General features: G+C 46.4%; 3 protein-coding genes across 6 annotated transcripts in view; 2 read left to right on the top strand and 1 right to left on the bottom strand.

The window, feature by feature from the left end:
- The first annotated feature begins 1,558 nt into the window (after positions 1–1,558).
- Positions 1,559–12,248, top strand: LOC133396076 (bromodomain-containing protein 2-like). Its single transcript, XM_061665522.1, is given in 13 exon segments — positions 1,559–3,524; positions 5,114–5,420; positions 6,571–6,708; positions 6,808–6,958; positions 7,257–7,456; positions 7,886–8,434; positions 8,760–8,888; positions 9,076–9,270; positions 9,354–9,607; positions 9,834–10,059; positions 10,061–10,154; positions 10,331–10,456; positions 10,899–12,248. Coding segments are annotated over 13 exon segments (2,529 nt in total). The 5' UTR covers positions 1,559–3,492; the 3' UTR covers positions 11,027–12,248.
- A 156-nt stretch (positions 12,249–12,404) lies between these two features.
- hsd17b8 (hydroxysteroid (17-beta) dehydrogenase 8) lies at positions 12,405–15,398 on the top strand. Of its 4 annotated transcripts, XM_061665562.1 has the most exons (9): positions 12,405–12,459; positions 12,875–13,077; positions 13,571–13,687; positions 13,751–13,846; positions 13,989–14,074; positions 14,152–14,236; positions 14,741–14,783; positions 15,129–15,203; positions 15,286–15,398. In XM_061665562.1, the coding sequence occupies exons 1-9, from the start codon at positions 12,414–12,416 to the stop codon at positions 15,303–15,305; spliced, it is 771 nt and encodes a 256-aa protein (XP_061521546.1). In that variant the 5' UTR covers positions 12,405–12,413; the 3' UTR covers positions 15,306–15,398. The 4 variants fall into 4 exon arrangements, 3 of the variants coding, with proteins under 3 accessions (XP_061521546.1, XP_061521547.1, XP_061521549.1); XR_009767319.1 differs by lacking the exon at positions 15,286–15,398 and having other exon boundaries at positions 14,443–14,783; positions 15,129–15,179; XM_061665563.1 differs by lacking the exon at positions 14,741–14,783.
- Positions 15,399–17,113: 1,715 nt separating this feature from the next.
- Positions 17,114–26,429, bottom strand: part of LOC133396073 (collagen alpha-2(XI) chain-like) — a 32,249-nt gene continuing 22,933 nt past the window's right edge. The window contains 36 exon segments of the mRNA XM_061665516.1: positions 17,114–18,338; positions 18,980–19,216; positions 19,291–19,359; positions 19,575–19,684; positions 19,783–20,068; positions 20,143–20,196; positions 20,282–20,317; positions 21,325–21,378; positions 21,487–21,648; positions 21,742–21,795; positions 21,890–21,997; positions 22,536–22,589; positions 22,670–22,723; positions 22,812–22,865; positions 22,977–23,030; positions 23,102–23,209; positions 23,299–23,352; positions 23,441–23,494; positions 23,575–23,628; positions 23,702–23,755; positions 23,835–23,942; positions 24,022–24,075; positions 24,156–24,209; positions 24,333–24,440; positions 24,521–24,628; positions 24,764–24,817; positions 24,896–25,093; positions 25,173–25,226; positions 25,304–25,357; positions 25,437–25,490; positions 25,577–25,621; positions 25,733–25,786; positions 25,868–25,912; positions 25,994–26,047; positions 26,134–26,187; positions 26,302–26,409. Coding sequence (XP_061521500.1) covers positions 18,192–18,338; positions 18,980–19,216; positions 19,291–19,359; positions 19,575–19,684; positions 19,783–20,068; positions 20,143–20,196; positions 20,282–20,317; positions 21,325–21,378; positions 21,487–21,648; positions 21,742–21,795; positions 21,890–21,997; positions 22,536–22,589; positions 22,670–22,723; positions 22,812–22,865; positions 22,977–23,030; positions 23,102–23,209; positions 23,299–23,352; positions 23,441–23,494; positions 23,575–23,628; positions 23,702–23,755; positions 23,835–23,942; positions 24,022–24,075; positions 24,156–24,209; positions 24,333–24,440; positions 24,521–24,628; positions 24,764–24,817; positions 24,896–25,093; positions 25,173–25,226; positions 25,304–25,357; positions 25,437–25,490; positions 25,577–25,621; positions 25,733–25,786; positions 25,868–25,912; positions 25,994–26,047; positions 26,134–26,187; positions 26,302–26,409 — 3,063 coding nt within the window. The 3' untranslated portion in view covers positions 17,114–18,191.

Genomic DNA, 26,429 nt, shown 5'->3' on the forward strand with positions numbered 1-26,429 from the left:
CGGTGAGCGGACGGCTGCACCAGTTTCGCAAGCTGACGACTTCTTTTGCGAGGTTGCATAATTAAGCGGCCCGTCTGGTTTGCATCTCAACTGACCACTATTTGTCACATACAAGACGCAGCTAATCAATGCCTTGATGTGAGCTTTCGAATACCCAGGCCAGAAGCAGAAAAATCCCCCTTTTTTTTTTTAATCTTCCAGTCAGCAGAACTGGGAATGTAAATGCACCCAAGCGTTGCCTAAAACAGAGCCTGTGTGTTATGTGCATGTTTGCTAACGAGAGAGCGAGAGAAGGAGCGAGAGAGGAGGAGAGAGAGACGACTGACGACTCAGAGGCGGCTGGATGGTTGCGATGTAATCCTCTCCTTCCACGCCACCTCCCGCGCCGATGATACAAACTGGCCGGCATCAACTGGACCTGCTCTACCTGATGTTAAACAAGCATCATTCAAATCTGTGGCTCTCAAAACTTTTTTTTACACCAAGTACCACTTTAAAAAAAAAAAAAAAAAAAAAAGCACCACCATCATGATCAACGTTATACGTCTAAATTAAAGCCACTGCATCGTTTTGCACAGTTTGAATATCACCACTTCACTAAAATATGAAAACAAATGTAGATGATTTGATTAAAATAAATGTATTGCACATAAAAGTTCAATAACAATTGTAACTCAATAGATGTTAAAACAAATATTCAAAACCAAACCAAAGAATAGCAAAATGTATTGAACTTGCAGTGATTCTCCGGCGTACCTCTAAAGGGAGCGACATGTAACGTACTTTGAAAATCCCTGATTTGAATGAACAACCCGAAAGTTTGAACGCAAACTGAATGCTCACTAATCATACGATGTCAAAATTTGGACTTGTGTTGGGGAAGAAATGATCACTTGGAAGATGAACTCAGTTTCTCGCTATGAGAAAAAAAAATAAGATGAGCGGTGGCATTAATACTTAAAAAACAAAGTATGTAATTAATTTATTAATTTATCTCATTAAGTAATTAGTCAATTGATTTTTTTTTGTAAATAATAGTCGACAAATACAAAATATAAACATTTGATTACAAATTTTAACTTTTTTTATTAAAGAATTGGTGAATTGCTACAGTAAAATGAATTAAATGACATTAAAATGAGGATTTCATTAACGGCTCTTAGTATTAAAGTTTGCCCACCATTAACTCTTGAACGGTGCTATACAAATCCAAGTTCTCATTATTTGTAATAATACACGGGTTTTACCATGTTACCAACTTGACAACAAAAAGATTTTATAAGACATACATTATGTAAAACAAGTACACCTCCCAAAACCTTGAATTCAATCTGTGAATATTTTCTTTTTTATTTATTGATTTTCTTTGTTGCTCGAACCTAAACAATGCAAAAAAAATGAAAAAAAGAAAGCAAGGCGAGGCCAGCTGCGCCTCTCCGGTCTCGATTACAATGGCATGCGCATGCGCAGTAGCTTGTCTCGATGCAACGCGCCCAAACTCGTGAGCGATCATCTTTTTGGACATATTGGACGCTTCGAACATCTTCTACTACACAAAACGCATCTTTTAAATTATTTTGTTTCATGTCGAGATTAGGAGAAACAACAGCGCGTTAAGCAATAATAATTCAATCGGGGGGAGGGGGAAAAAACGTCATGTGATCAACAGTGGCCAATCACCAGGAGACTAGCGCGACGAAAAACTGCTCTTTGTTTGGATTATTTTGCCGCTTCTATCCGAAACCGTTGAGGAATTACTTGATATATTTCTACGTGGGGGACGCGAATAAGATTCACTTTTTTTCCCCCACCCCGTGAAAATGCACGCCGTGGATACATTTTCGCTGGACGAGCTTGAACCGAGTGACAGTCTTTTTCCAGGTTTCGATCACCACTGCGACTCCGGGTGTATCTGGTCACGTGACTTCCCCTCCCCCACCCTGCCCCAAAGAATAGGAGAAGGGCGGACATGTTGGAGGGAATGTGTTGCTTTAAAAAAAAAAAAAAAAAAAAAAAAAAAAAGGTATCGAGTTGGGAGGCCAGAAGATGTGAAGACAAGTTTTGCTGTATTTTTTGGATTAACCAGTCGACATTTGTCTTTGTTTTAATCCTTGATTTGGGGGGTATATATATATATATATTTATATTTATATATATATATATATTTTTTGTTACAAAATCTATCATTCAAAACTTCACGTTTGATCACAAACTTTCCCCCCCCAACAGCTTTATATCTTTTTGTAGTTTTGGTTTTTAATATTGCATGTTTGAGTGACATTGTTGGTCGTGTGTAACCTTGGAGTGTGTGGGGGGGGGATGGGCGCATGTGATTGGGTAACCATTGACACGTTCGACGGAATTGTTGTCGGGTGGTTTTGTCTAGCTTTCCTCCATTTTGGCGTTTTTGTGATGTCAAAGTAGCTATTGAATAGAAGATTGTGGTGTTGGTGACGGCAACACAAGCGAAATGTTTTATCAGGCGTAAAATAGATTAGAACTAGTTCCAATATGGTGATTTTAAAAACTGCTGCGTCATCCTGTTATGTGTGCCCACCCTGTCTTTGAATTACGCTTCTACTTTCATGATGAAAGCCGCGTTAATCGCCACTTTATTCTTTTTTTGAAACGATGTCGTGACGCACGTTTGAGTTTTTGCTAGTCTCTTTGTTCGCAGTGTTCGACGGTATTTGGTCCTTTTGTGTCTTTTAACTTCTACAAAACACGGCTGCCGATGCAGTTTCGGTTCGCTTGTGACACGCAGAGTTTGTTTGAAGGTGTCTTTGGAAAGTTTAATTGGGATACCTGAGCGTAATTCGATGATTTAACCTGTCGTCGTCGTGCTTAAAGATGGCGACCGGCGCCCCTCAGCGACTGATCTTCTGGTAAGTGGGGAGAGGCCCGAAGCTCTTTGATTTGCTCGTCATCCCGCGGCTTGACCAATAGTATTGCAGATGAACGCACTGAAAGCCCGCGTAGCTTGCGCCTTGGCCAATCGCAGCCTTCGTTGACGTAATTTTAAGACCTTCAAGTTTAGAGGCGCTTGGAACGTCCTTGCAAAATGTCCTAGTGCTCTCCTTTTCCAAAGAAGTGTACACATAATTTTGAAGAAGAAAACCAAGCAGGATCGATTAAACGTTTTTGTGCGACTCGCCCTACAAGTCAAGGAAGTGCTTTGAATGTTTTCGTCTTCAAAGTCTTCACAAGCCGTTTCAGGGTGCGGTGACGTTGACTGACAACGCGAAGAGCCAATCGCGACTCAAAGGGCGGGGACGTTTTCAGCACGCGTGGCCAATAGGGTGCGTCGTGGGCCTATAAAGGAGCTGCCGTAACTAGTCAAGCGCCATTTCCACGAAGCGGGAGGAGGGTCACGTCGCCACTGGAGGGAGTCGATACAGAGGAGGGGAAAAAAAACAAAACAAAAAAAACGGGAAGCGGCACGGAACCGGATGCTGGTTCGAGTGTAACAAAACCCAATCCGGATCCATCCTGATGGATATGGCCATTAACCCGCTGATTGACAGGTATCTACTGGTAAACTTGACCTTATGCTTCCCATCGGAGGCGATATTTTGCAACTTTTGTCACGAATGTTTTATTTTGACGAGATGTCGCCGATGCCGGCGTTCTCTCTCTCTCTCTCTCTCTCTCTCTCGCTCTCTATGTGTTTGTGTACGCACGGAGAAATTGACTGTCACACGGGGAATGTTGCCTCTTTGAAAGGGCTCGGACGCGGACTTAATTCCTAAAATGTGTGCGAAGTGTCAGTTGTGCTGGCCGGCGCCATGTTCGCAGCGCCGCTGCTAGCCTTGTTAGTTAGCTTTAGCGCGCAGTAATCTTGCACTGTAATCACGCGTCACAATTGTGACCCATATGTTCCGTTTCCAACGTGCGGAACTGTCCTGGTGGCGTTTGACGCAACAACAAGTTCAAAACGTCCGTGTTTATGCCCCGTCGCCGGTGGTTCGTTTGCTTCAACCGGTAAACGTTTACGTGTGAAGCTAATGATGCTACTAAACCGCCACCGGACTGGTTTGTGTGGTCTGTTGCCACGGTTACAGCGCCCGGTGTCACTCAAACTACATTAAGATGAAACGCAGTTACTTTTATTTTACTACTACAAATATGTCGTTTACATATCAGGATAGGTACCGAAGTAATTTTTGTAAGGTCTTGGAAAAAAAACATAATAATAATTGCCTCCCGCAGATTACCATGACCCGGATGCCTGAGAATCTACACAAACAATTTTTAGCGAGCTATATTTTTTGTTTTTGTTTTTGTTTGTTGACATTGTGAAAGGAAGTTAAAAATGACGTATGCATGTTATATGGCCAACAATGTTTACGCCCACTGTTTCTAATGTTGTACCTTTTTAAAAAAAATAAAATAAAGGACACTAACTGACAAATGTTTCCAAAGGCTCTATCATTCAAAAATGGATAATAAATACTACCAGATACGGTGTATTTAGCAAATTTTTGTCCCCTTACTATTTTCATCAAACGCAAGCTAAAGGATAAATCACCCCCCCCCCCCCCCGGCCCCCCCTCCCCCACAGTGATGCGCAATGACATCGCTGTGTGAAGTATTTAAACGCTGCTGTTGAAAGTGTCGCTATAAACACAACAACAGCACAATTCAACTCAACCCGCTAGTCATGCGTGTCGAGCAAGAGTCACAAGAGGCAGTAAGGAGTCAAGGGAAGCCACGTTGCGGGTCAAAGCGCCACTTCCTGTGACACGGGTAGCGCCGCCCTGGCAAAAAGCCAACAGGGATAACTAGTGTGCACAAGATCATCCTTGATCCTGAGGCATTCCTCTTGGGAATCTCAAGAACTTCCCAGTCATGGCTGTAATGTGGTCATAGAAACCCTGTGTAGGATAAACACTGGTTGGTGTGTGCCTGCTGACAGAGCGTTGTGCGCTGGACTGGACCAGGGGGCGCTGTTTGCTCAGAATTACTCAGCGGGAACTGATGTGTAGACTCACAATTTGTCTCTTGCATCATGTGATGATTTCACTTTTGAGTTTTGACGGCGGGTCAAAGTGAAGTGGAGACAGAGGTCGAGTATTAAAGGCCGTGCTAAGATGCCACACTCTGCTCTCCGCAGCTCCCACGGTGGGCTAGATGTTGGCCTAATGGGGCTCACGGCACTGGACCAAGGTTCCAGCACAGCTGGAAAAAGGATCCGGAAACCGTCCCTGCTCTACGAGGGCTTTGAAAGCCCCGGGATGCCCCCCCACAGCCAGAACGCGGCCCCTGGCCTCCCACAGTCCCTGGTAAAAGACTCTGGCCGACGGGGTAAGATGACCAACCAGCTGCAGTTCCTGCAGAAGGTCTTGCTCAAGTCGTTGTGGCGTCACCACTTTGCTTGGCCCTTCCATGAGCCCGTGGACGCCGCTAAGCTCAACTTGCCCGTGAGTATGCGTAACAGCGCTGTCTAGTGGGGAAATGTTTGTCTGTTTAAAGTTGGGGTAGGCAAAACATGTCCCATGGGCGCTATTCTCAGATTTAGCCCACAGAAAATTGACATTATCAAGAGAGGAAATATTTGATTGATTAATTCACTGCTTTAGTGGGATTGGTTAATTCAAATGCCTTTTGATAATTTAGATCAGGGTTGTCAAACTCATTTTTGTCACACGCCACGTCGTAGTTATGACTTCCCTCGGAGGGCCGCGCTACAACTGTGAACCCGTATAAATGAAAGATGAGCTCATAATCTGTAATTACATCCGATATACACAACACATTGAAGAATAGCCAGTTTTGAAATCAGAAGCCTATAAAAACATGTTTTTTCACTTGTACATTTCTACAAGGGCCATTGGTAACAAAAAAATAAATAAAAAAATACTTATGAATATTACACCAGAACACAATGAGCAAATTTTGATTTGCTTTCGCGGGCCGCATAAAATGATGTGGCGGGCTGGATCTGGCCCCCGGGCCACCAGTTTGACACCTGTGTTTGTTGTTGATGTTTCATGTATTTTATATTATCTCAGGTTGCAAGAAAAAGTTGTAATGCTTAATGACGTTAAACTGTTTTCAAAATAAAAAATGTAATACTGTATTTTGAATTTGAAAAAAAAAATGTAAAAAGAAATATTAGTCACATTTTTGTTGATTTAAATGATACAATACTTTTTTTCATTTAAGAAATGAAGTAGAAAACAACCAAAACTTGGTTTTCCAAAATGTATTAATTGAAATGTATTTTTTTTTTTTTAATTGTAATTATTAATTTATTGTAAATAAATAGTTGTAAAATAAACAATTTTAAATATAAATTAGATTTGTTTTAAATGTATTTTTAGTGATTGGTTGTCTAAATAATACTACTATAATTAATTTTGCCGTTTTATTCCCTTCCTAAAACTGGTTAAGAGAACGTATTTTATTCATATCTCATCAATGAGATTTTTTTTTTTTTATCGAGTAATAATAGCGTACTTTAGCCCGGCTGGCTGTTGAAAAATCCGATGTTCGTGCCCGCGCGGGGTTTTCGAGGGCACTCGCCTGCCGCGTTGAGTGGAGTTGACTCTTCGTGCACGGTCTCTTCAGGATTATCACAAGATCATCAAGATCCCGATGGACTTGGGCACCATCAAGAGGAGGCTAGAGAGTAACTACTACTACAGCGCCAGTGAATGCATGCAGGACTTCAACACCATGTTTACCAACTGCTACATTTACAACAAGGTGCGACTGTGTGTGTGTGTGTGTGTGTGTGTGTGTGTGTGAGACAAACGAGACTCGAGGCCCACAGCTCATGCGTTCCATGTGGTTTGTCTCTCGTAGCCGTCTGATGACATCGTTTTGATGGCCCAATCCCTGGAGAAAGCCTTTCTGCAGAAGGTGGCTCAGATGCCCCCCGAGGAGGTGGATCTGAGCCCCCCCCCTCCGCGCAGCCGAACGACCAAATTGGGCAAGAGGGGCCGAGGAATTACGGGTGAGTTGTGGCCGGCGCGGGCAAAACGGTCTGATGGCATAAAGCTGTTGGCCAGTGAACATCATTTCCACTTAGTGACGTTAATAAAATGAATTCGGAATCATCTGGGAATTTGTCTCCGGTAGTTGGAGTTGTATCAGAATGGTAAAAATATTAAAGTGGTAGTTCATCAGAATGTCGGAGTGAACAGCGGCAGTCATCCTTGATTTAAACGAAACCACCTAAAATAGAATAAAAGCATCGCGGCCCCCGGTTTTAAGAAGCCGTTGATTAACGTTGTTCCGTCTTTGCTTCTCAGTCTCCGGAGGCATCACCACCGCCCACCAGGTGCCCGCTGTTTCCCAGTCGGCTTACTCGCCGCCCACCCCGGAGACCCCCGAATCTATCCTCTCCGTGCTGCCGCAGACCATCGTGGCCAAGAGTCTGGCCCTCACTCTGCCCAACGAGCACGGCATCCCGACCATGACCGGCCTGCCTCCCACGCAGCCCACCACCAAGGTGCGAATCGCCACCGGCAAGCGCCGTTGTGGAGAAGATCATTCAGCATCGGATGCATGATAAGGTGGCGCGAAAAAGTTGACAGATTGGCACTGTTACCCAAAATAAATGAATCAAGGAAAGAACACAATTTGAGTGTGAGGAGACGTCAGACTTGGTATTTTAAAATAAAAAATACATAAGGTTTAAGGAAAATGTGTTATTATGATTTTTTTTTTTTAATTAGAAAATGACATATTCCAATATATTACGAATTTTCAAATCTGCAGTGTATTGGATTAGTTTTTAGTAGGGCTGAAACGCTCGAGTGTTTCAATTGCATGAAATCAGTGGAAAATGTCCAAATGTGTAGTATGGATATCCCAGACTGGATGCTTTCTTGAGAGAAGCGGGCCCCTGACACGCTTCTCGTTTTCTTTGGAACGACAGAAAAAAGGCGTGAAGAGGAAAGCTGACACAACCACCCCGACGACGGTGGCCATGCCCATCATGACCTCCATGGGCGTGAGCGGCATGGGCTTGGGTCTGGGCAGAGGGCACGACTCCCCGCTCAACCTCACCGCGCTCGGGGTGGAGCACGACTCCGGCCTGAGCCTCGGCCAAGGTCTGGGCCTGAGCCAGGGCCTGAGCCTCGGTCTGGGTCTGGGTCTGGGTCTCAACCAGGGACTGGGCATGAACGCGGACCACGGGCAGGTCATGCTGGGCGGCAAAGCGCCCGGCGGGTGCAGGAGAGGTGTGAGCGGGCGTCCTATCAAGCCCCCCAAGAAGGACTTGCCCGACTCCATCTTGCCGACCCCGGTGCGTCGCAGCAAGCTGACGCCGCAGCTGCGCTATTGCAGCGGCGTCCTGAAGGAACTTCTATCCAAGAAGCACGCCGCCTACGCCTGGCCCTTCTACAAGCCCGTGGACGCTTCCTCGCTGGGTCTCCACGACTACCATGACATCATCAAGCAGCCCATGGACCTCAGCACTATCAAGGTACACCAGCTTGTGCCAGCTAGTTTTTGAACTTAAATGGATAGATGAGGCTCGCGAAGTGATGTGTGAAATTCATAGGTAGGTTTCAGGTCTTTAGCTTAAAGTTTCGAGCAAATTCCAAGTTAGTGTGATTAGTACACAAATCGGAATGATTTCTGATAATATTCTGATTTGTGTAGTCCTCCTACTCCACAGCTTCAGCCCAACTCTCCCATCGTTTTTAGCCAAGAAAGTCCAGAAATTGGGCACTTCAGACCTGAGTCGAGCCCACCAACCCCCTCCAAAAATGGCTAACACGAATCCGTGTGCACATTGTGTCCCGCAGAGGAAGATGGACAGCAGAGAGTACGTTGACGCTCAGCAGTTCTCGGCGGACGTCAGGCTGATGTTCTCCAACTGCTACAAGTACAACCCCCCCGATCACGACGTGGTGGCCATGGCGCGGAAGCTCCAGGTAAGCTCAGGTGGCAGTTTTTGCTTTCACGCAAAGCAATATTTTGACAGGCTGGCATAGCAACAATACGAACTTGCAACTCATCGACAAGGGATGTAGTTGTTGGCTTGTTTCTCCCCAAGGAGGTGGTCCCATCTTTGGGTCACGGAGACAATGACACCCAAAGCGTTTTTGACTCGTCCCGTAGGACGTGTTCGAGTTCTGCTTTGCCAAGATGCCCGACGAGCAGCCGGCGGCCCCGAGCTCGTCGTCGTCCTCGTCGTCCTCGTCCTCCTCTTCGTCCGAGAGCGAGCTGAGCAGTGAGGAGAGCGAGAGCGAGAGCAGCCCCAGCTCGGACTCGGAGGAGGAGCGGGCCAACCGCCTGGCTGAGCTGCAGGAGCAGGTATGCGGGGGAGCGTCAGGAAAATGAGCCCCGCGGCCGTGTCGCCCCGCCGTTTTCTGACCCGCTTGCCGCTCTCCTCCCAGCTGAAAGCCGTCCACGAGCAGCTCACGGCCCTCTCTCAGGGCCCCATCGTGAAACCCAAGAAGAAGAAAGAAAAGAAGGACAAGAAGAAGAAGAGGAGGAAAAGCGAGAAGCATCAGAAGATCGAAGAAGAGCTGCTCCCCATCCGGCCGACCAAACCGCCCAAAGCTCCCAAAACGCCAAAAAGCAAGAGCAACAAGGCGATGGGCATGATGCCAATCAAGAAGGCCACCAGCAAGAAAAACAACAAGAGCAAGTGAGTGCTCCCCCCTTGTGGACAATGTCGGTACTGTTTGTAAGATTCATTTGCGCAATCTCGTGAGCCCTGCTGTGAATAGTGAATTTTTTTAAAAATTTTTTTTTGTAATAGCTTATATTAAGTTTTAATAGTTTATCATTTTCTATTAGTTTTTTTTTTAATTTTTTTTTATATAACATACTAGTATATCAATGTCACAATTGTGTGACTGCTTCTATCTCAGGTCCAAAAAGGGAGGCATGATGTTCAGCATGCCGCCAGCCGTCGCGGAGCCCATAATCCCTCACTTTGACTCCGACGAGGAGGAGGAGACGGCGCCCATGTCGTACGACGAAAAGCGCCAGCTCAGCCTGGACATCAACAAGCTGCCCGGTGAGAAGTTGGGCCGCGTGGTCTATATCATCCAGTCGCGAGAGCCCTCCCTCCGAGACACCAACCCCGAGGAGATTCGAGATCGACTTCGAGACGCTCAAGCCGTCCACGCTGCGAGAGCTTGAGCGTTACGTCATGACGTGCCTGAGGAAGAAGCCGCGGAAGCCTTACGGTAAGGAAGCGGCGCTAGGCCTAAGCATTGAAACACATGTTAGCCATTACTTAGAGATTATTTGTTGGGGGAGGGTGATAAACCACAATTAATGTTAAGCTTTTTTGGTATCGAGACATAAAACGGAAAAACAGAGAGAGTCTAACCTGAGCTCAACTTTGTGTTGTCCTTCAAAGCCATCAAGAACAGCGCTGGAAAGTCACGTGAGGAGTTGGCGCTGGAGAAACAACTCGAGCTGGAGAGAAGGCTGATGGATGTCAGCGGGCAGCTCAACTCTGGGAAGAAGCCCACCAAAGCCAAGCGTAAGTTTTTTTTTTTTTTTTTTTTTTCTTCTTCTTCTTCTTCTTCTTCTTCTTTTCTACTTTGTGTGACTGTGAAGGTTGCAAAAGGGGTGAATAATACCCGGTAAATGTCTTTGGGAAGTTAAAATGAGAGATTTTGGAACTATTGTTGGGTATCTTAATGGAAACGTATCATAGAGCATAAATATAAACATTGTTTTGCCACAAGACCGATTGAAGTTCTAAATGTTTTCAAACAAATGAACACAAACAAATGCTGAGGTCGCTATTAGCCATATTCAACTGACTTGCATGAGGAATTATGCCCAGTTATTTTCCAACTATTTAAAGTGTCTTAAATTGTAAATTCCTGTTTCGTTCCCATAAATTGCTGCTGTCAACGGAAAATGTCCAACTTTGAAAACGGAATATTTTCTCTTTCAATCGCCGCCGTTTTTTGCAGTGGAGAAACCAACCACCGAGTCGAGCGCTCAGCCGTCACGCCTCAGCGCCAGCAGCTCCTCCTCGGACTCGTCCTCATCTTCCTCATCCTCGTCATCCTCCGACACCAGCGAGTCCGACTCTGGCTGAGATGCAGACAACCCCCCCCCCCTCCGTTTTTTTTTTTTTTAAATTTTAATTTTAATGTTTATTTTTCTAATTTTTTTTAAACGGGGTCTGTTCTGTGACCCCCCCCGCCCCGGTGCGCCACTCCCCGTCGGACCGGACCAGAACGGGCGGTCCGGCCGAGAGAGGCGGCGCCTTCCCTGGGCCGCGTGAGGGAGGCCGAGGGCGACTCGTTTCGGGTCCGGGAATATGGCCGAGCTAGGCAGGCTTCATCGGGGGGAAATGCGTTGCATGTGTCTGGGGGGAGTTTGGGTGCTAGAACCAGAGTCCAAGTTTAACTTCTGGAGATTATTTTCCCTTCTTACTGTGCTCGCTGTCTTGACGGTGTGTGTAGATGTTCTGTACAGTTATAGAACTCTTTTTCTTTTATAAAGAAGCATTTTACTTCTTCCCCCTGTGGGAACCGTCAACTTTGTGTGTATTGGCTTTTCAAAGACAAACGTGTGCGTGCGGCCTGCTGAAGTTCAATAGTTTTGACGCAGGCGTTGAAAAGTGGGCGCGTACTCGCACGTGGCGTGGCGCTCCACCCGTGTGAAGTGTTTTGATTAAGTCGAAAGTTGATTTCGGCTACCTACTGTTTTTGTTTTCCCCTCCTTTCCACCGTTACTCTGTACACTCGTTTGCTCCTAGTGACCAATTTGCTAATAAAAACAAAAGCTGCGAGGGCATCTGTGTGACATCGTTTGTGCGATCCTCTTGTTTTGCCACCGAAGCAGCTGCCCGTGATGCATCACTCCGACGCTGCAAACCAACCAGTGCGCTTGATCCGCTCGCCCCGTGACCCTCGTGAGGGAGAGCTATATGGAAAATGGATGGAATCTTCAGGATAGTGGACCAGATTTAGCCTTGAGCCCAAAATAAGGATGAAACATTGTAGAGCTTGCCGATAAGAGCTCTACGATAAAATCTCGGGATAGAAAGACAAGTCAACGTAGTATATAACTTTGTTAAATTTGCATTGGCAAGTTGACATGTTCATTCACAAGATTAGGTTTTGTTTACAGTGACTCATTTAATGAGATGAATTAATGAGTGTTGTGTTAAGGAGTGATACACAACGGAATTGACTGAACAAATACACGGGCATGATGTTTTCGGAACGTTTTATTTCATTCATTTTAACGTTTGGTATAAAATGTATCATTTTTGGGGTGTGACCAAAAATAAACAAGGGTTTGAAATTTTCTTCATGCTGTTTAGAATACATTTAATGCTTTAAGATTAATTCCATGTTCAAAATCAACTCCACGGTGTTAAGTCACAAAATAAAAAATCCCCTGCACACCCATCAAGACGTTTTTAGCGCCATCTAGCGGTCACGGGAGAACTTACAACAACACGAAAAAGCAACATGGCGACCACCAGGCGACTCGTGTCAAGGTTGGCGATGGTGACAGGTAAATAAACTCAACCAATTAACGCCAAAACATAATTAACAGCCGTGCTCTCGCGCCAAAATTTGAAGTCTGGGTCTCAGTTTTTTCTTCTGTCGGTCGTTTTAACGTCTTTAAACTTTCCGTAGCAAACTTTCACTCTGCTTCTCCGAGAATTCTCGAGAGTAGCTACGTCACTAACATTTTCAGAATACCTATATATCAAAATAACCAACATCATTGGATAGCGGACAAAACACGAATAAAACCATCCCTAGTTTGTAAGAATCGGATTAAGGATTCATGACTGCTATAGACTGGTCGTCATCAGTGTCAGGACAGGTGTGGACAAGTAATCGAATGGGCGCCCCAAGTCACTTACAGGGAACGTTTAGACGACCAATGGAGTGGTCGCCATGTCGACGCTTGTTCCGTCCAGGTGGCGGCAGCGGGATTGGTCGCGCCGTGTGCCTGCGCTTGGCCTCCGAGGGCGCCTCGGTGGCGGTCGCTGACCTCGACGAGGCGTCGGCCAATGAGACGCTGCGAAGCCTGCCAGGTGACCTCAGGGGTCAGGCCCACATGGCGGCGGCGGCGGATGTGGCGTCAAAGGAGAGCGTCAAGAACCTGCTTACAAGCATCCAGGTTTTTGTTTTTCCTTATGTTGTAACGATATATATATATTTTTTTTAACAAAAACCAGATTTCTGATTTTAACAATGCTCCCCTCCTTGCTGATATATAAAACTAACGGCAATGGCGTAATTCTAAACAACTTTTGCATCAACTTCCACAAAAATAGAAATAGAAAGAAACGGGCAACAGATGTAGACAGATAATATAAGAATTCTCACAGGCATATATGCTTTATCCTCTGCGAAGATCAACTAAGATGACTGCAGTTTATTGAGGTGTGACGTCCATGTTTCTCCATGTCTGTGTTATACTGCCCCCAGGTGGCCAACGTGCACAATAAGAAGGAACAGCACGTCCATGGAAAATATGATGTAAAAAATGTGCCAAAAATATTTTGTCATTACTGTATGCTTTTTTTTTTATTTATAAAAGTACAATATAATAGCATGTTTTTTTTTTTCTGTACTAACAAAACATTACAAACACCTACCCCCCCCCGCAGGCTCGCTACTTCCAGCCGCCCTCGGTGTGCGTGAACGCAGCGGGCATCACCCTGGACAACTTCCTGCTGGACATGGAGGAGGATGACTTTGACAGGGTGGTCCAGGTCAACCTGAAGGTAGGACCCCCGCCCGAACCCGTCCTTTCGTCCGGCTCAGTGACATCAGTGTTGTCTCTCCAGGGCTCCTTTTTGGTCATTCAGGCCGTCGCTCAGGCCCTGGTGGCCTGCGGAGCCTCCAAAGGATCCATCGTTACCGTGGGCAGCATTGTGGGCAAAGTAAGACGCTGCAAAGTATCCATCAGCCCCATTTGTTACTGTTAAGTTCCCTTCGAAGACGCTATAAAAATCCAAGATATTATCATTGTGTCTGTTAACGTGAGGCGCTGGATGTTGTTCACCCGGGCGGAATGTTCCGCAGGTGGGAAACTTGGGGCAGGTCAATTACGCCGCCTCAAAAGCCGGAGTGGAGGGTTTAACCAGGACGGCTGCCAAGGAGCTCAGTAGGCGAGCAGAGCGCGGCGCACGCCGGTGTGAAACATCAGGACACAATGTTCAAACGTTCTCGTCCTTGGGGCTTCCAGGTTTGGGATCCGCTGTAACTGTGTGCTGCCGGGGTTTATATCAACGCCCATGACGGACAAAGTGCCCGAGAGGGTGATCGGCAAGGTACAACACACACTTCCCACTTTTCTTGAACATTAATACCTGTTCGCTTCTAGTTTTTATTTCTTTATTTTTTTAGTTTATTTTGAAAAAGCAGCATATATCTTGATGTATGAAATCAACTCCATCGCGTCGAACATCATATTTGAGGTGTTTTGAGTGTGAATGGTGGTTTGTTTGTATGTGCCCTGCGATTGGCTGGCGACCAGTTCAGGGCGTACCCCGCCTCTCGACCCGAAGATTGCTGGGATAGGCTCCAGCAAGCCCGCGACCCGAGTGAGGAGAAGCGGTCCGGGAAATGGATGGATGGATGATTTGCTTTGCCTACACTGCCACTCAGTGGCCGTTGGAAAGAATGCAGTTTCGCCAAGTACATTTTTTAAAATCCCAAACAAAACGTGGTCATTTATTTCAATGCAAAGTCAGATATCAATCTGATATCAATCTCATGTTTTTATTAAATAAATGCGCCGTAACGCTGCATCTGGTTGTTGTTTTTCGTGTCAGATGAAGTCTCTGATACCACTGGGAAGGATGGGCGAGGCAGCAGGTCACAAACTTTCACAAATGTCTCCCTTTTTTTGTTTTTGTTTTTGCACCTTACAGTGGTACCTTGACTTGAAAGTTGAATTTGTTCCGTGAAGAAGCTTCAAACTTAATTTACTCGGCTATCAAATCATTCTTTTTTTTCCACTTGGAAGAATTGAAATGCCATTTCCCCCCCCCCCCAAAGTCACTTGAGCAGTGACGTATCTGAAGCTCACCGATTACTAAAATTTTGCCTTGCAACACAAAGCAAAATATCGACCAAGCGACGGTCTCGGTACGACTGTATTGTGTTTGAACTTTGCGTTCCCCGCTTCGTGTGCGTGTGATGTGCTCTGTCGTCCTACAGAAGTCGCTGACGTTTGCGCCTTCCTTGCCTCGGACGACGCCCGTTACGTCACGGGTGCCAGCCTGGAAGTCACGGGTACGAAATTGAACATCACGCACACTTTAGTCATCCACTTTTCTGCCCTCCCCCGACAAAATGTTATGTCTTTCTCCTTCAGGTGGACTTTTCATGGGATAAACCAGCAGCCTGCTGAACAAATTTGCAATCCACTCGAGGAGCTGGAAACCAATCAGAGGACGGAACAATTTCTAACGTCATCGGGGGGGGGGGGGGGGGGGGCTCTAGATACTGCTGTTTATTCAATGTGAAATCTGATTGGTTCAGATTAATCGCAAAATTTAAATAAATTAACCCTTAAACGACTGGAGGCAGCTCAGTCAAGACACAATGAAATGAACACAAGAGGCTGTTGGAAATTGATTTATTTTATTTATTAAATGAACGCCTCTGAATTAGAGATCCGTCAAAATGGCTTTTTTAATTCCGATTATTTTACTTTTTTACTTCCAAACGTCATCCTCACTGACATGTACATCTTCTGCTAACAACATGGCTGCGCATCTCGTGGAGTTGGTAAAAAGCGCAGTCAGTGTGTTGCCAAATGAGCAACTTTGTTTATCCTCGGGGGGGGGGGACTTCACATTAGGCAAATACAGGCAATCGCTTGGGCCCCAAGATTTCCAGTGGCCCCCCCAAACATTGCAAAAAAAAAAAAAAAAAAAAAAAAAGATTTAAATGTATCACTATTGTTTTAGTCTTAAGTCACATGCTTAAAAACACATCAAAAATGCTTAATCTTTCATAATCACATGACATACTCACCTCTCCCTTCTCATGCAATGTACTATTCCATCTTCTGACTGCTTATGTCCAGACTTGCTTCCGGGAAAGGATAGCAAAAACAATGTTAAACACTTGAGTGGAATCGTTTTCACATTGTTTTGCGTATGACCAGAGAGGCCCAAGATGGAAGCCAATCGCAAAGTCGATGGCACTTAACATTGCCAAAGACATTTGGCCATTTAAACGTTAGGAAAGCAGTGATTTATCCACGTCGAAAACTGTATAATAAAAGAGAATGGAAGTGGTCGGTAACACTCACCTTTGCGTTTCCAGGCGTTGGTGGCACGTAAACGACAAGAAGCGCAAGAAGGTCCACGAGCTTGGTCTTCGGCTTATTGGTCCGCCGTGTTCGGTGCGCTCAGCAGCAACATAATTCTTCCATGGAAGCGCTCATTGCGTGACCACAAGTTGGTGTTCAAACATTACAGAATTGTAGCAAAGAATAAACAGCAACGCGTGCATTGTGCATGGAAGTCAATAACAGTGAATAAACGAATCACCTGTATTTTGATGTTGTACACAAAAATCATCCAATTATCTGAAACAGAACCTTGATAAAAAGTATGTAACTAAATCATAAGGGAGTATTCATGTAAAAGTGCACACTCCGTGTGTTTTGTTGAAATTGTCCTCCCAAAATGGACAAAGGTTTTAAAGTAAGAGCTAAAATAAACCTCTGCTCAGCAACAGTGTCATCTTGTGGCCAAGCTTTGTAATGCAAGCACTGCTGCTCCTACGTTTGGAAGAAAAACACGAGTCAAAAATGTCCTTTTACAAAAGATTATATATTACAGGAATTAGAAAAATACTTACACACATTAGAAAATAATACCTTTTTAGCACCATTTTTTTTTTCATGTTGAAATGTCTTCAATAAAATAAAATTTAAAAAAAAAAAAAACTAGTAATTGAGGTCATTCTCTCTGAAGGACATTTTTTTTATTATTTCGTTTTAGGTTTTTGGCCTTCCCCGCCCACTTCCCTGATATACTTAAAAACAAATTCAACAGCAATAAAATTTAACAAACAAAAACAGAAATAATCCACAATATGGCTGACAGAGACTGGGATGCCGGGCGGGGGGGGAGGGGGGGGGGTGTCCCATCCCTCCCCCTCCTTCTCGCCAACACCTCCTGCCTGCTGTGGTCTCTCGCGCCGACGTCTACAGTTAGAACGTGAAAGTCAAAAGCAGCGGCAACAGTGGTGGAGAGAGTCACCTTTTAATGGTTACACTGGAAGCAACATTGAACAGCACAGGACAGTCCGGGGGGAAACACAATCTAGCATTGCCGCAGATTCTTTGGTCTGGTCTTCCGAAAGGGGGGCCGGTGGTAGAAATAAATACAAATGAAATATACCAAATGCGACGGCGGGAATATTTGGTGGTCAGTTTCTCTCTTTTTTTTATGTCAAAGCACCCTGTTTGTTCTTAAATAAATACAATAGAATATCACTATGTCTGTACAAATGGAGTGTAATGCACATTTGCCCAGCTGGAGGCTCGATGACATGGTAAGAGGAGACAAACGGAGTCAAACTTTTGGCACAATTAGCACTTTTTGCCACACGCGTTCTCTCAGGAAAACAAAGATTTTTATTCAGCGAAGATGGCATCACGCCACATTTAGTAGGAAGGAGGAACCCCCCCCCCCAGCCCCGAGGATGCCGGGTGGCGGCCAGGGAAGGTCACAAGAGGCGATCACGCTAACAAGTTGGAAACCTTTTTCGGGAGGAATTCAGAGGTTCTTTTTCACGTGGATGAGCTGAGAGACAGCGGGGGCGGAGCGAAGGCGGTGTGACGGACGAGTGGAGGGGCAGGTGGCAGACGGGCAGCGGGAGGGTGGCCAGAGTGGGTGTGGGGGGAGGGTTAGGGGCTTTTTTGGGTAGCGGTCGCGGTCTCCCCCTCCCCCCCCCCCCCTCTTTGGACGCTGCGTCACTGGGAGGAAAACGCTCCCTCTCGATGTTCCATCCCTCCGAGACCTCTTCAGAACATTTTTTTGGATACATTTTTTGACGCCCATTAATTGTCAGGAGGATGCTGCGTTGCTTGGGCAACACCATCCCTATGTGTGTGTGTATGTGTGTGTGTATATGTGTGTTACATAACATTTACAAGTTAATTTACAAATTATTGGGCGTGAATGGCTTGTATGTAAGTGTCTCTAAGTGCTTGTGTGTGACTGTGTGTGTGTGTGTGTGTGTGTGTGTGTGTGTGTGTGATTAGCCTTGGAAGCACACAGGTCCCACTTCAAACCCAAACTGTTGGTTGCTCTCCCCAAAGTCCGACACTTTGATGTCCAGCAGAGGAAGATGTTCCACCTGTGGCGTGTTGATCTCCAGCACCGTCCTGTCGAAGCCTTTGCGGTACTGCGGGGGGGGGGGGGGGGTAGGACACGCGCGCAAAAAAAAAAAAAAAAAAAGGAAGTTCAGACGACCCAAATTCATCATTCATGAGAGTGCAACAAACAAAGTAGTAAAGTAGTTGCGCAGTAAGCAAGGACAAAAAGCTTCCTTGGAAGGGCTGCCTTTGACTTTGTTCTACCACACGTGGCCGCAGAGGGCGCTGTTGCTAAGTGAACCTCAAAAATCACAAGCTTCCGCACTGTATATTAAATCCCCTCTTGTCAGTTTTGTATGCTCGGTTCATTGCAGACACAAAATGGTCCTTGATGTTTATCGACATGTACATGTTTGGGTTCCTGGAAGACTAAAATGAAACGCGTACAGTCGGTTTAACTAATTAATTGTCTAAGACATCAAGTTTAGGTTCATTGTGTACTTTAAATTGTCTTTGATGTTAAGGGTAACATGGCTTTGATGTTTTGAAAACATGTTAGGTTCATTGAATTAAAAAAACAAAAACAAATTAAGTTCATTGAAGATCAATTTCCATTGTTTACATTAGGTTCATTAAATATTTTTTGATGACTCGCTTTGATGTTTAGAAGCTGTATGTTAGGTTTATCAAAGACTCAATTGTTTTTGATGTTAATAAAATCCGGACTCACAGAGCATCCGTCCAGCAGCGCTTTGATGTACGGGTTGGTCTCGTAGCTCAGCTCCTCTTCGTTGGCGGCCTGGAAGTGCAGCGCCCTCTCGTGGTCGTTCTTGGCGCTCTGGTCGGCCCACGCCACCGAGCGGTGGCAGTGGTAGGTCAGGTTCTGTCGGGCCACCACGCTCAAGAGGCGCAGGAATCCCAGCTGGACCACGCCCACCGGCTCGCCGTCCGAGTCCACGTAGGAGAACTGCAGGCAGTGTCGGATGATGAGGATGTTGAGGAGGACGCGGAACAGGGGCTTTATGCCGGAGAGGCACTGACCTTTGCACCTGTAGCAAACTCACTGAACCAGGAACCTGGAGTCTCTTTTTCCCACGAGTTCATCTTCACCTGCCACCGCAATCACATCACATATGAGACGAATCACTGCTTTCACCAAGAGTTCTCAATCCAATTAAACATAACTACCACTTGTACCCCTAAATGCCATAGGACTGGAAAAACTTTGCTGTCCAAAAGTTGTATATATATATATATATATATATATATTAAAAAAAAAAAAAAAAAGTCACAATGTTGACTCGACGGCAAGGGACGGGACTGACCGTGTTGATGCTCTTGTGAGGGTACAGGCACGTCTCTCCGCTGGTGAAGTTACAGAAGACCTTGAAAGAATCTCTGGAGCAGCCCTGGTTGGGGTCAATCCAATACTCTCCTGTTTTTTGATTGAGGGGGAGGGGTTGAATCATGACATGAAGGTCTGAGCTAAACCATGATTCGTGAGAGGTGGGAAGGGGACGACCGTCTCCTCACCGTCTTGGAGCTCGGGCTGGCTGAGGCGGAGATCCTGGCAGGTTCTCGCGGGACTGTCCGGCGTCCCCATCGGGAAACGCATGGTTTCGATCTCTTGCCGTAGCGAGTTGAGGGAGCCGAAGATCTCCTCCATGCCCTCGCTGCCCGTTAAGAACTCAGCGCCGGCGGTGTCGGAGGCGGGCATATCAGAGTCTGACTCGGGGAGCAGTTGGCTGGCGTCAATGGAACGCTTGGACTTGGGGCTCCTCTGGATGGGGAGTGGCTGGATGACCTCGCCGGGCGGTCCCTGGAAAAGAAAAAAAGACACAGAGTGAGTCATCCTTCATGTTAACATTCAAACGTACGAGAGAAGTTACATACAGGAGGTCCTGGAGGTCCGAGAACACCCTTTTCTCCTTTGGGACCAGATCCTCCCTAAACACAAGCAGAAGAGGAATGATTCAGGAGGAATTCTGGCGCCATCGACATTTCCTCAGCAACATTGAAGTACGATACTCACGGAGGCACCCTTGGCTCCTTTGACTCCTTGAGGACCCTGTAGAAGTCAGGAAGTGTTAGAAGATCTCAGTGCAACATGTATTACTCTGAGATAAGGGGCCGGATTTACTAAGATGCCAAATAACGGTCTCGAAATTTTATGTTCACTCAAACAGATCGCATGGGTTATTGGTGGGCGTGAGGCGTGGGATTGACTAAAACTGTAGGGCAACTGGCAACAGGTGTGAAAGTGGTGGAGCACTGTGATGGTTTTCACCACGGAAAGTTTGGGAGAGCACTGTAAGCGCAAAACAAAATGTAAAGTGATGGAATTTGAAGTGTTAGCGGAAGAGGTGAACAGATATATTGCTGAGTTACAGAAAAGAAATATAGCGCTCTGATAATTTGGGAGAAGCTAGCCACCACATAAAAGCCATGTTTTGTTTGATGAAGCTTTTACCGAGTGCATGGGAATTGGATAGATCTGCATGATATTGCATTTAAAACTCGCTCTGGCAGAGGCCAGCACCAATCGCCACAGTGCACTGAAATGACCCAGACGGGTGACCCAGACAATGCAGAGTTGAAAAGAGTTTTGTCGTAGGTGACGTGGCATGACTCCTTGTCCGTCTCCAAGTCAGCCCTGAGACCAATCGGACGATATGTCGCGCTGATTTTTGTTTCTGCCATTTCGAAAAAATGTTTGTACCAGCATAAAAGATCCGTTTCTCCCCATCGAGTCTTATTTTTCCTGCGCCTCAGCGGTGCCGGTTTGCACTTGCCTTTCAGGAGCGGTGTTTAAAGATGCAAAATCTGCCATTGCAATTTTTCTCAGGTTTGATACGTTATAAATTAATCTATCGACATATACTTCTGCCAAACGAACTGAATTTTTCCCGTTTGGCAGACCCAATTCTCGGTGCCCCTCATTAGTAGATCAGCTTCGACATCTGTTTGCGTGAGCAATCAAGTGTGTGTCTGTTTTTGCATGTGCAAATCTTTATTTAGTAAATCAGGTTCAAGATCTCACAAAGTAGGATGAGAAAGAAAAGTGCTACCACTCACAGGAAGACCAGGAGGACCAGAAGGCCCGAGGGGTCCGGTGCCGCCGGGCATTCCCTGTCATCAGCACCAGACACATCATCATCATCATCATCATCATCATCATCATCATCATCATCATCATCATCGTCATCATCATCTTGCACTTCTCAATGTCAGACTTACAGTCTCTCCCTTGGGTCCATTTGATCCATGAGGTCCGGGTAGACCTCGGTCTCCCTTCTCTCCCTGCTCTCCCGGAGGTCCGATAAGGCCAATAAGACCTGGATGTCCCTTCTCTCCTTTACCACCAGGGTCTCCTCGCAGACCCAACAAACCTGGTGGTCCCTGGAGAGGAGAGACAGAGGAAGATTAGAGGCAAAGTTATACGAGTGCAGAGGGATGCTCTTCAAGGATAACAGGAGGATGTTGGGATCTTACAACAGGTCCGGGTGGTCCCTTTGGTCCAGCTGGGCCAGGAGATCCTTGCTCACCCTAAAATACACAAAAACTCATCCAGAGATGCACATATGCACATACACCCAAAAATGTGCATTCCCTGATACACAAACTCTGATCTATCACTGACCACTGATCCTGGGAGACCTCGCAGACCCTCATTTCCTGGTTTTCCTGCTTGGCCCTGAGGACCGACCGGACCGGTCTTTCCTGGCGGGCCAAGGGCACCTGTGTCGCCCTGCGATGACAGGACAAGCACAAATGTAAATGTTTTACACAGCCACTCGGTAATTAATAATAAATAAAGGCTGACAAGGGTGTGACCGGAGACCAAGTGCGTTACTCAGTTGAGTGTGTAGTGATAAAAATGGCCACTGGATGTTACTTGTTTCACAAGTAGAAAAAATAACCTCCCAGCATTTAGCCTATTCTTTGCTTGGCTAACTCTCCAAACATATTTATAGATTTAAATGTTACTTGACTGAATAATGAAATTGTTTTAACTTTAAGTAGAATAGAAATCATATTCCAACGAAATTTCAACAATCCAGTTTAATAATTGGGCTCATGCTAAAACCGTAAGCTAGAGGGTGAAGCTAGGCTCATTTATGTGGCTGACTACTGAAATGAAATGTTAGTCTAATTTAAAAGACTATCATTTAATATCAGTAGTGGAGTATTATTACCTGATACTCCTTATTACCATGACATTTTTATTGATAAATGAAGTAAACGTATTGTAACTCTGAATCTAAATTAGTGGATTGTGGACTGACCTTGGTTCCCTTTTCTCCTTGTCGCCCCTCAGGTCCTCTTGTTCCAGCAGGACCCTGCAAACAAGCAAACAAAATTCGTGACATCTGAAGAAGTTGATGCAATTCGTCTTTGAAGCAGGACGTGGTGATCTTACCCTCTTTCCTGGCGGGCCAGGAGATCCATTCTCTCCGGGGGGACCAGGAGAGCCCTAAATCGAGAGTGAAGAAACAGGATCATTGTGAAGTGACACATTTGAAAAGGCTTCACAAGAATAATAGATTCAACTTTGCACGTACAGATTCTCCCTGTTCACCATCTTCTCCTTGTTCTCCTTTGGCACCATCTTGACCCTGTGAGGGAAACAAACAGATTGTCGGAACTTGGTTCTTGTTGGTTCTTTTCTTCACCTAAGCAGAGAAATCATGAGAGATGATCTGGACGTCAACCAAGGGGACACTCACTCTGGGTCCAACTTCACCGGGGGGACCAGGATCACCAGGGAAGCCGACTGGACCCTAAGGAAGGCAATGCTGCACACATTAAAATGGACCAAACTACAAGACACAGTTCAATGAAAGATTCTTACAGGGTTTCCTTTAGGACCGTCATCTCCTGGGCGTCCTCGTCCTCCAGCGGCACCAGCAGTTCCAGGCTGGCCGGCCTCTCCCTTCTCTCCGCGCTCACCTCGAGGACCCTGACAAAAGGACAGCAGAATCATTTGTTAGCTCGGTGTGAATCTCCTCGTGTTCTCCTTTTCCCCTTCCCCACCCACAAAGATCTCACCTTCTTTCCTGGTTCTCCTCCGATTCCAGGAGGTCCGGCCTCTCCAGGCTCTCCCTGTGGGACGTTCAGAATTAGTTTTTAGACATCAGGAAAAATCTAAGCAATTCCATTGCACTCAAGTGTGCATAAAAGGTCTGTGTACCTTCTCTCCAATAGGTCCAGGATTACCCAAACCTCCAGGAGGACCTTGAGGGCCCTGGAAAACACACGGGTTTCAGTTTGGTATCAGATACCCACGTAAATGTGGTCGTTTTATAAGAAGAGCTATAAACTCACATCAGCACCGTTGGGTCCAGCAGGGCCACGGGGTCCCGGGGGACCTGGAGGACCCTGTGGACATGCACATGTTTCGTTACTCAGCATCATTGATCATGTCTGCTATGACAGCAGTCTCCATACTCACCAGAGGTCCAACATCTCCATTCTCTCCCTTCTCGCCTGATGGTCCTGGCAGTCCCTGGGGATCAGAGTTGAGAGATAACTTCAGCTATCTGACCTCCAAAGACCCCAACTTAATCATATTGTCATGGATTTACCTGCAGTCCGATGGGTCCGGGTGCTCCAGGGAATCCTCGAGATCCTTCGTCTCCTTTGGCACCAAAAGGCCCCTGTTGACCCCTTGGCCCGAGCTCTCCATCAGCGCCCTGCGTGCCAGAGGAGAAAAGAAGGATGATGTTTCCACATGCTGGAGAGGAGAACATCAAGAACAAGTCCGGTACTCACGGCGGGACCAGGTTGGCCGACGGGACCCATCGGCCCGGGGGGACCAGGAGGTCCCTAAGAAAAAAGAAGCGTGAAAACATTAGTTGAACAAAATGTTGTGATATCAGACATGTTTTTGTGGTTGTTTCACTCACATGCTCTCCTTTTCCTCCCTTGCCTCCCTTCTGGCCGGGTTCACCCACTTCACCCTGCAATGACACGAGAAGTTATGAGAAGAGTCCCAAAAGAACTTATCAACAGCCGTACTAAACCATCACGGTTCTCAACATGCATTTTTACAAACCGCAACCTTGTCACTCTGTGCCACTGACCTTATCTCCATCCTCTCCAGGTCCTCCTGGAGATCCAGCAGGGCCTGGAAGACCCACTGGACCCTGGACTCCATCCCGACCTGCAGGGCCGATTGGGCCTTTCTCGCCCTGAGTTAGGTAAATAACCATAACAGATTAAAAAGATGCTTCAAGAGTCAAACACTTGGACCAAACCCACAAACACTCACAGGAACACCCTTCTCTCCAGCGTTACCAGGGGGTCCTTGTGGTCCTGGTCTTCCAGGGGGTCCAACAGGTCCAGCAGTGCCAGCGGGCCCTCTCTCACCAGGAGATCCCTATAAAGGTTGTATAATTTAACAGACCACAAGTCAACATGATTAAACTGTTTCCTAGCATATATATTCATATTTATCGATAAGCAGTGGTTCTAGGGCCACTTTTACAAATGATTTGTTTAATCTGAAACGTACGGCAGGTCCAGGAGGTCCGGCGGGTCCTTCACTTCCCTTCAGTCCTCCACCACCCTGGAAAAAAACACAGTAAGGACTTCAACTTTGATTGTGGACAATAACACGTGGGGGTATGGCCCATTAGATACTCACAGGTGTACCAGGCAATCCTCTCTCTCCAGGGAAACCTCTCAGTCCAGGGGGTCCATCTTTACCTGGACCTCCTGGGGGGCCCGGGTCTCCCTTTGTGCCTTCCTTCCCTGAGGGGCCAGAAAGTCCCTGCTCTCCAGGTGGACCTGGTGGTCCAGGATGGCCACGCTCACCCAAGGGACCGGTCTCTCCAGATGGGCCCTGGAGAAGAATCATGGATGAGAAACATGGAGAGCATGCAACAAATTGACGATTCCTGTGCAGTTATGTCTCAATTCACCTGAGGTCCGACGACTCCAGGAGGCCCTGGTGGACCCATCTTTCCTTGGAAACCCTGAAGCAAAGAGATCCAGTGACTTGCTGTCACCAGGGTCTCATTTTACTTTCACAAAAGATAAAACTTCAACTCACAACTTCTCCTCTCTGTCCAGGGTGTCCGGGGAGCCCATCCTTTCCTGGTGGTCCCTGTGAGGAAACACCCAAAAACCCTCAGCCAAAGACAGCTAATACTAGTCTCTCACCAGAATCCACCTCTCTCACTCACGGGAGGTCCCTTTGGTCCAGGGAAACCGTTGGCTCCCTGAGGTCCGGGCAGTCCCTGGTGACACAGCAAAGCAGGATTAGGAAGATGATCTACAAGCTTAGGCGAGTGCCACAAGAACTCACTGACAAACAAGAACTCACCCTCTCGCCAAGTGGACCAGGGGGGCCGTCACTTCCTGAAGTTCCCTGATGAGCAATGACACAAAAACAAAACAGTGAATGAAGGAATGCAAAGTGTTTGTCTTTAAAGTAGAGGAACTCCTGGCTGTTCAGTAGTTAATTTATCTAAGGACTAACCTTTGCGCCTGGTTTTCCGGTGGCACCTCGTGGTCCTCGCTGCCCTCTGGGACCCTGATAGATACACACAGTGAAATGATGTGAAAAACGGACAAGAGACAAACCGGACTTTTGGGAAGGATAAACCAACTTTACCGTTGGTCCTCTTTGTCCTCTTGGTCCTGCTTTGCCTGCGAGACCCTGAAAGACAAAACAACACAATCAAAAACCTGGAAATGCACCACAATTGTGACACCACTCCAGAGGTTTGACACTCCTTACCCTTGTTCCCTTCTCGCCATTTGAGCCAGGAAATCCTGGGAATCCTAGCGATCCCTACAAGACAACAAGACACGCTCAAACTCCTGCCCAGTACAGAAGAGCTTAGAATGCTAACAAAGTCTTTGAGCTGGGCTTCTTACCTTGGGTCCTTGTCTTCCAGGGTAGCCAGGAAGTCCAGGAACACCGAGTTTGCCCTGAAACCATGTGGATGTCTCTTTAATGAGCGGTCAGTCAAATATTATCATCACTTGTCTTTTGAATTCAAATGTATAGTAAGAGACTCGACCTCCTGGATGAACGACTCGTACCTTCTCTCCAATGAGACCGAGGGGACCGAGTTCACCAGGGGGCCCGACTCGCCCCTTTGGCCCCTCTGGGCCATCCTCTCCTCTGGGGCCCGACACGCCTATCTCACCCTGACAGCAGAAGAATAAAC

The sequence above is a fragment of the Phycodurus eques genome, chromosome 20, assembly GCF_024500275.1.
Source record: "Phycodurus eques isolate BA_2022a chromosome 20, UOR_Pequ_1.1, whole genome shotgun sequence".
Classification (NCBI taxonomy): Eukaryota; Metazoa; Chordata; class Actinopteri; order Syngnathiformes; family Syngnathidae; genus Phycodurus; species Phycodurus eques.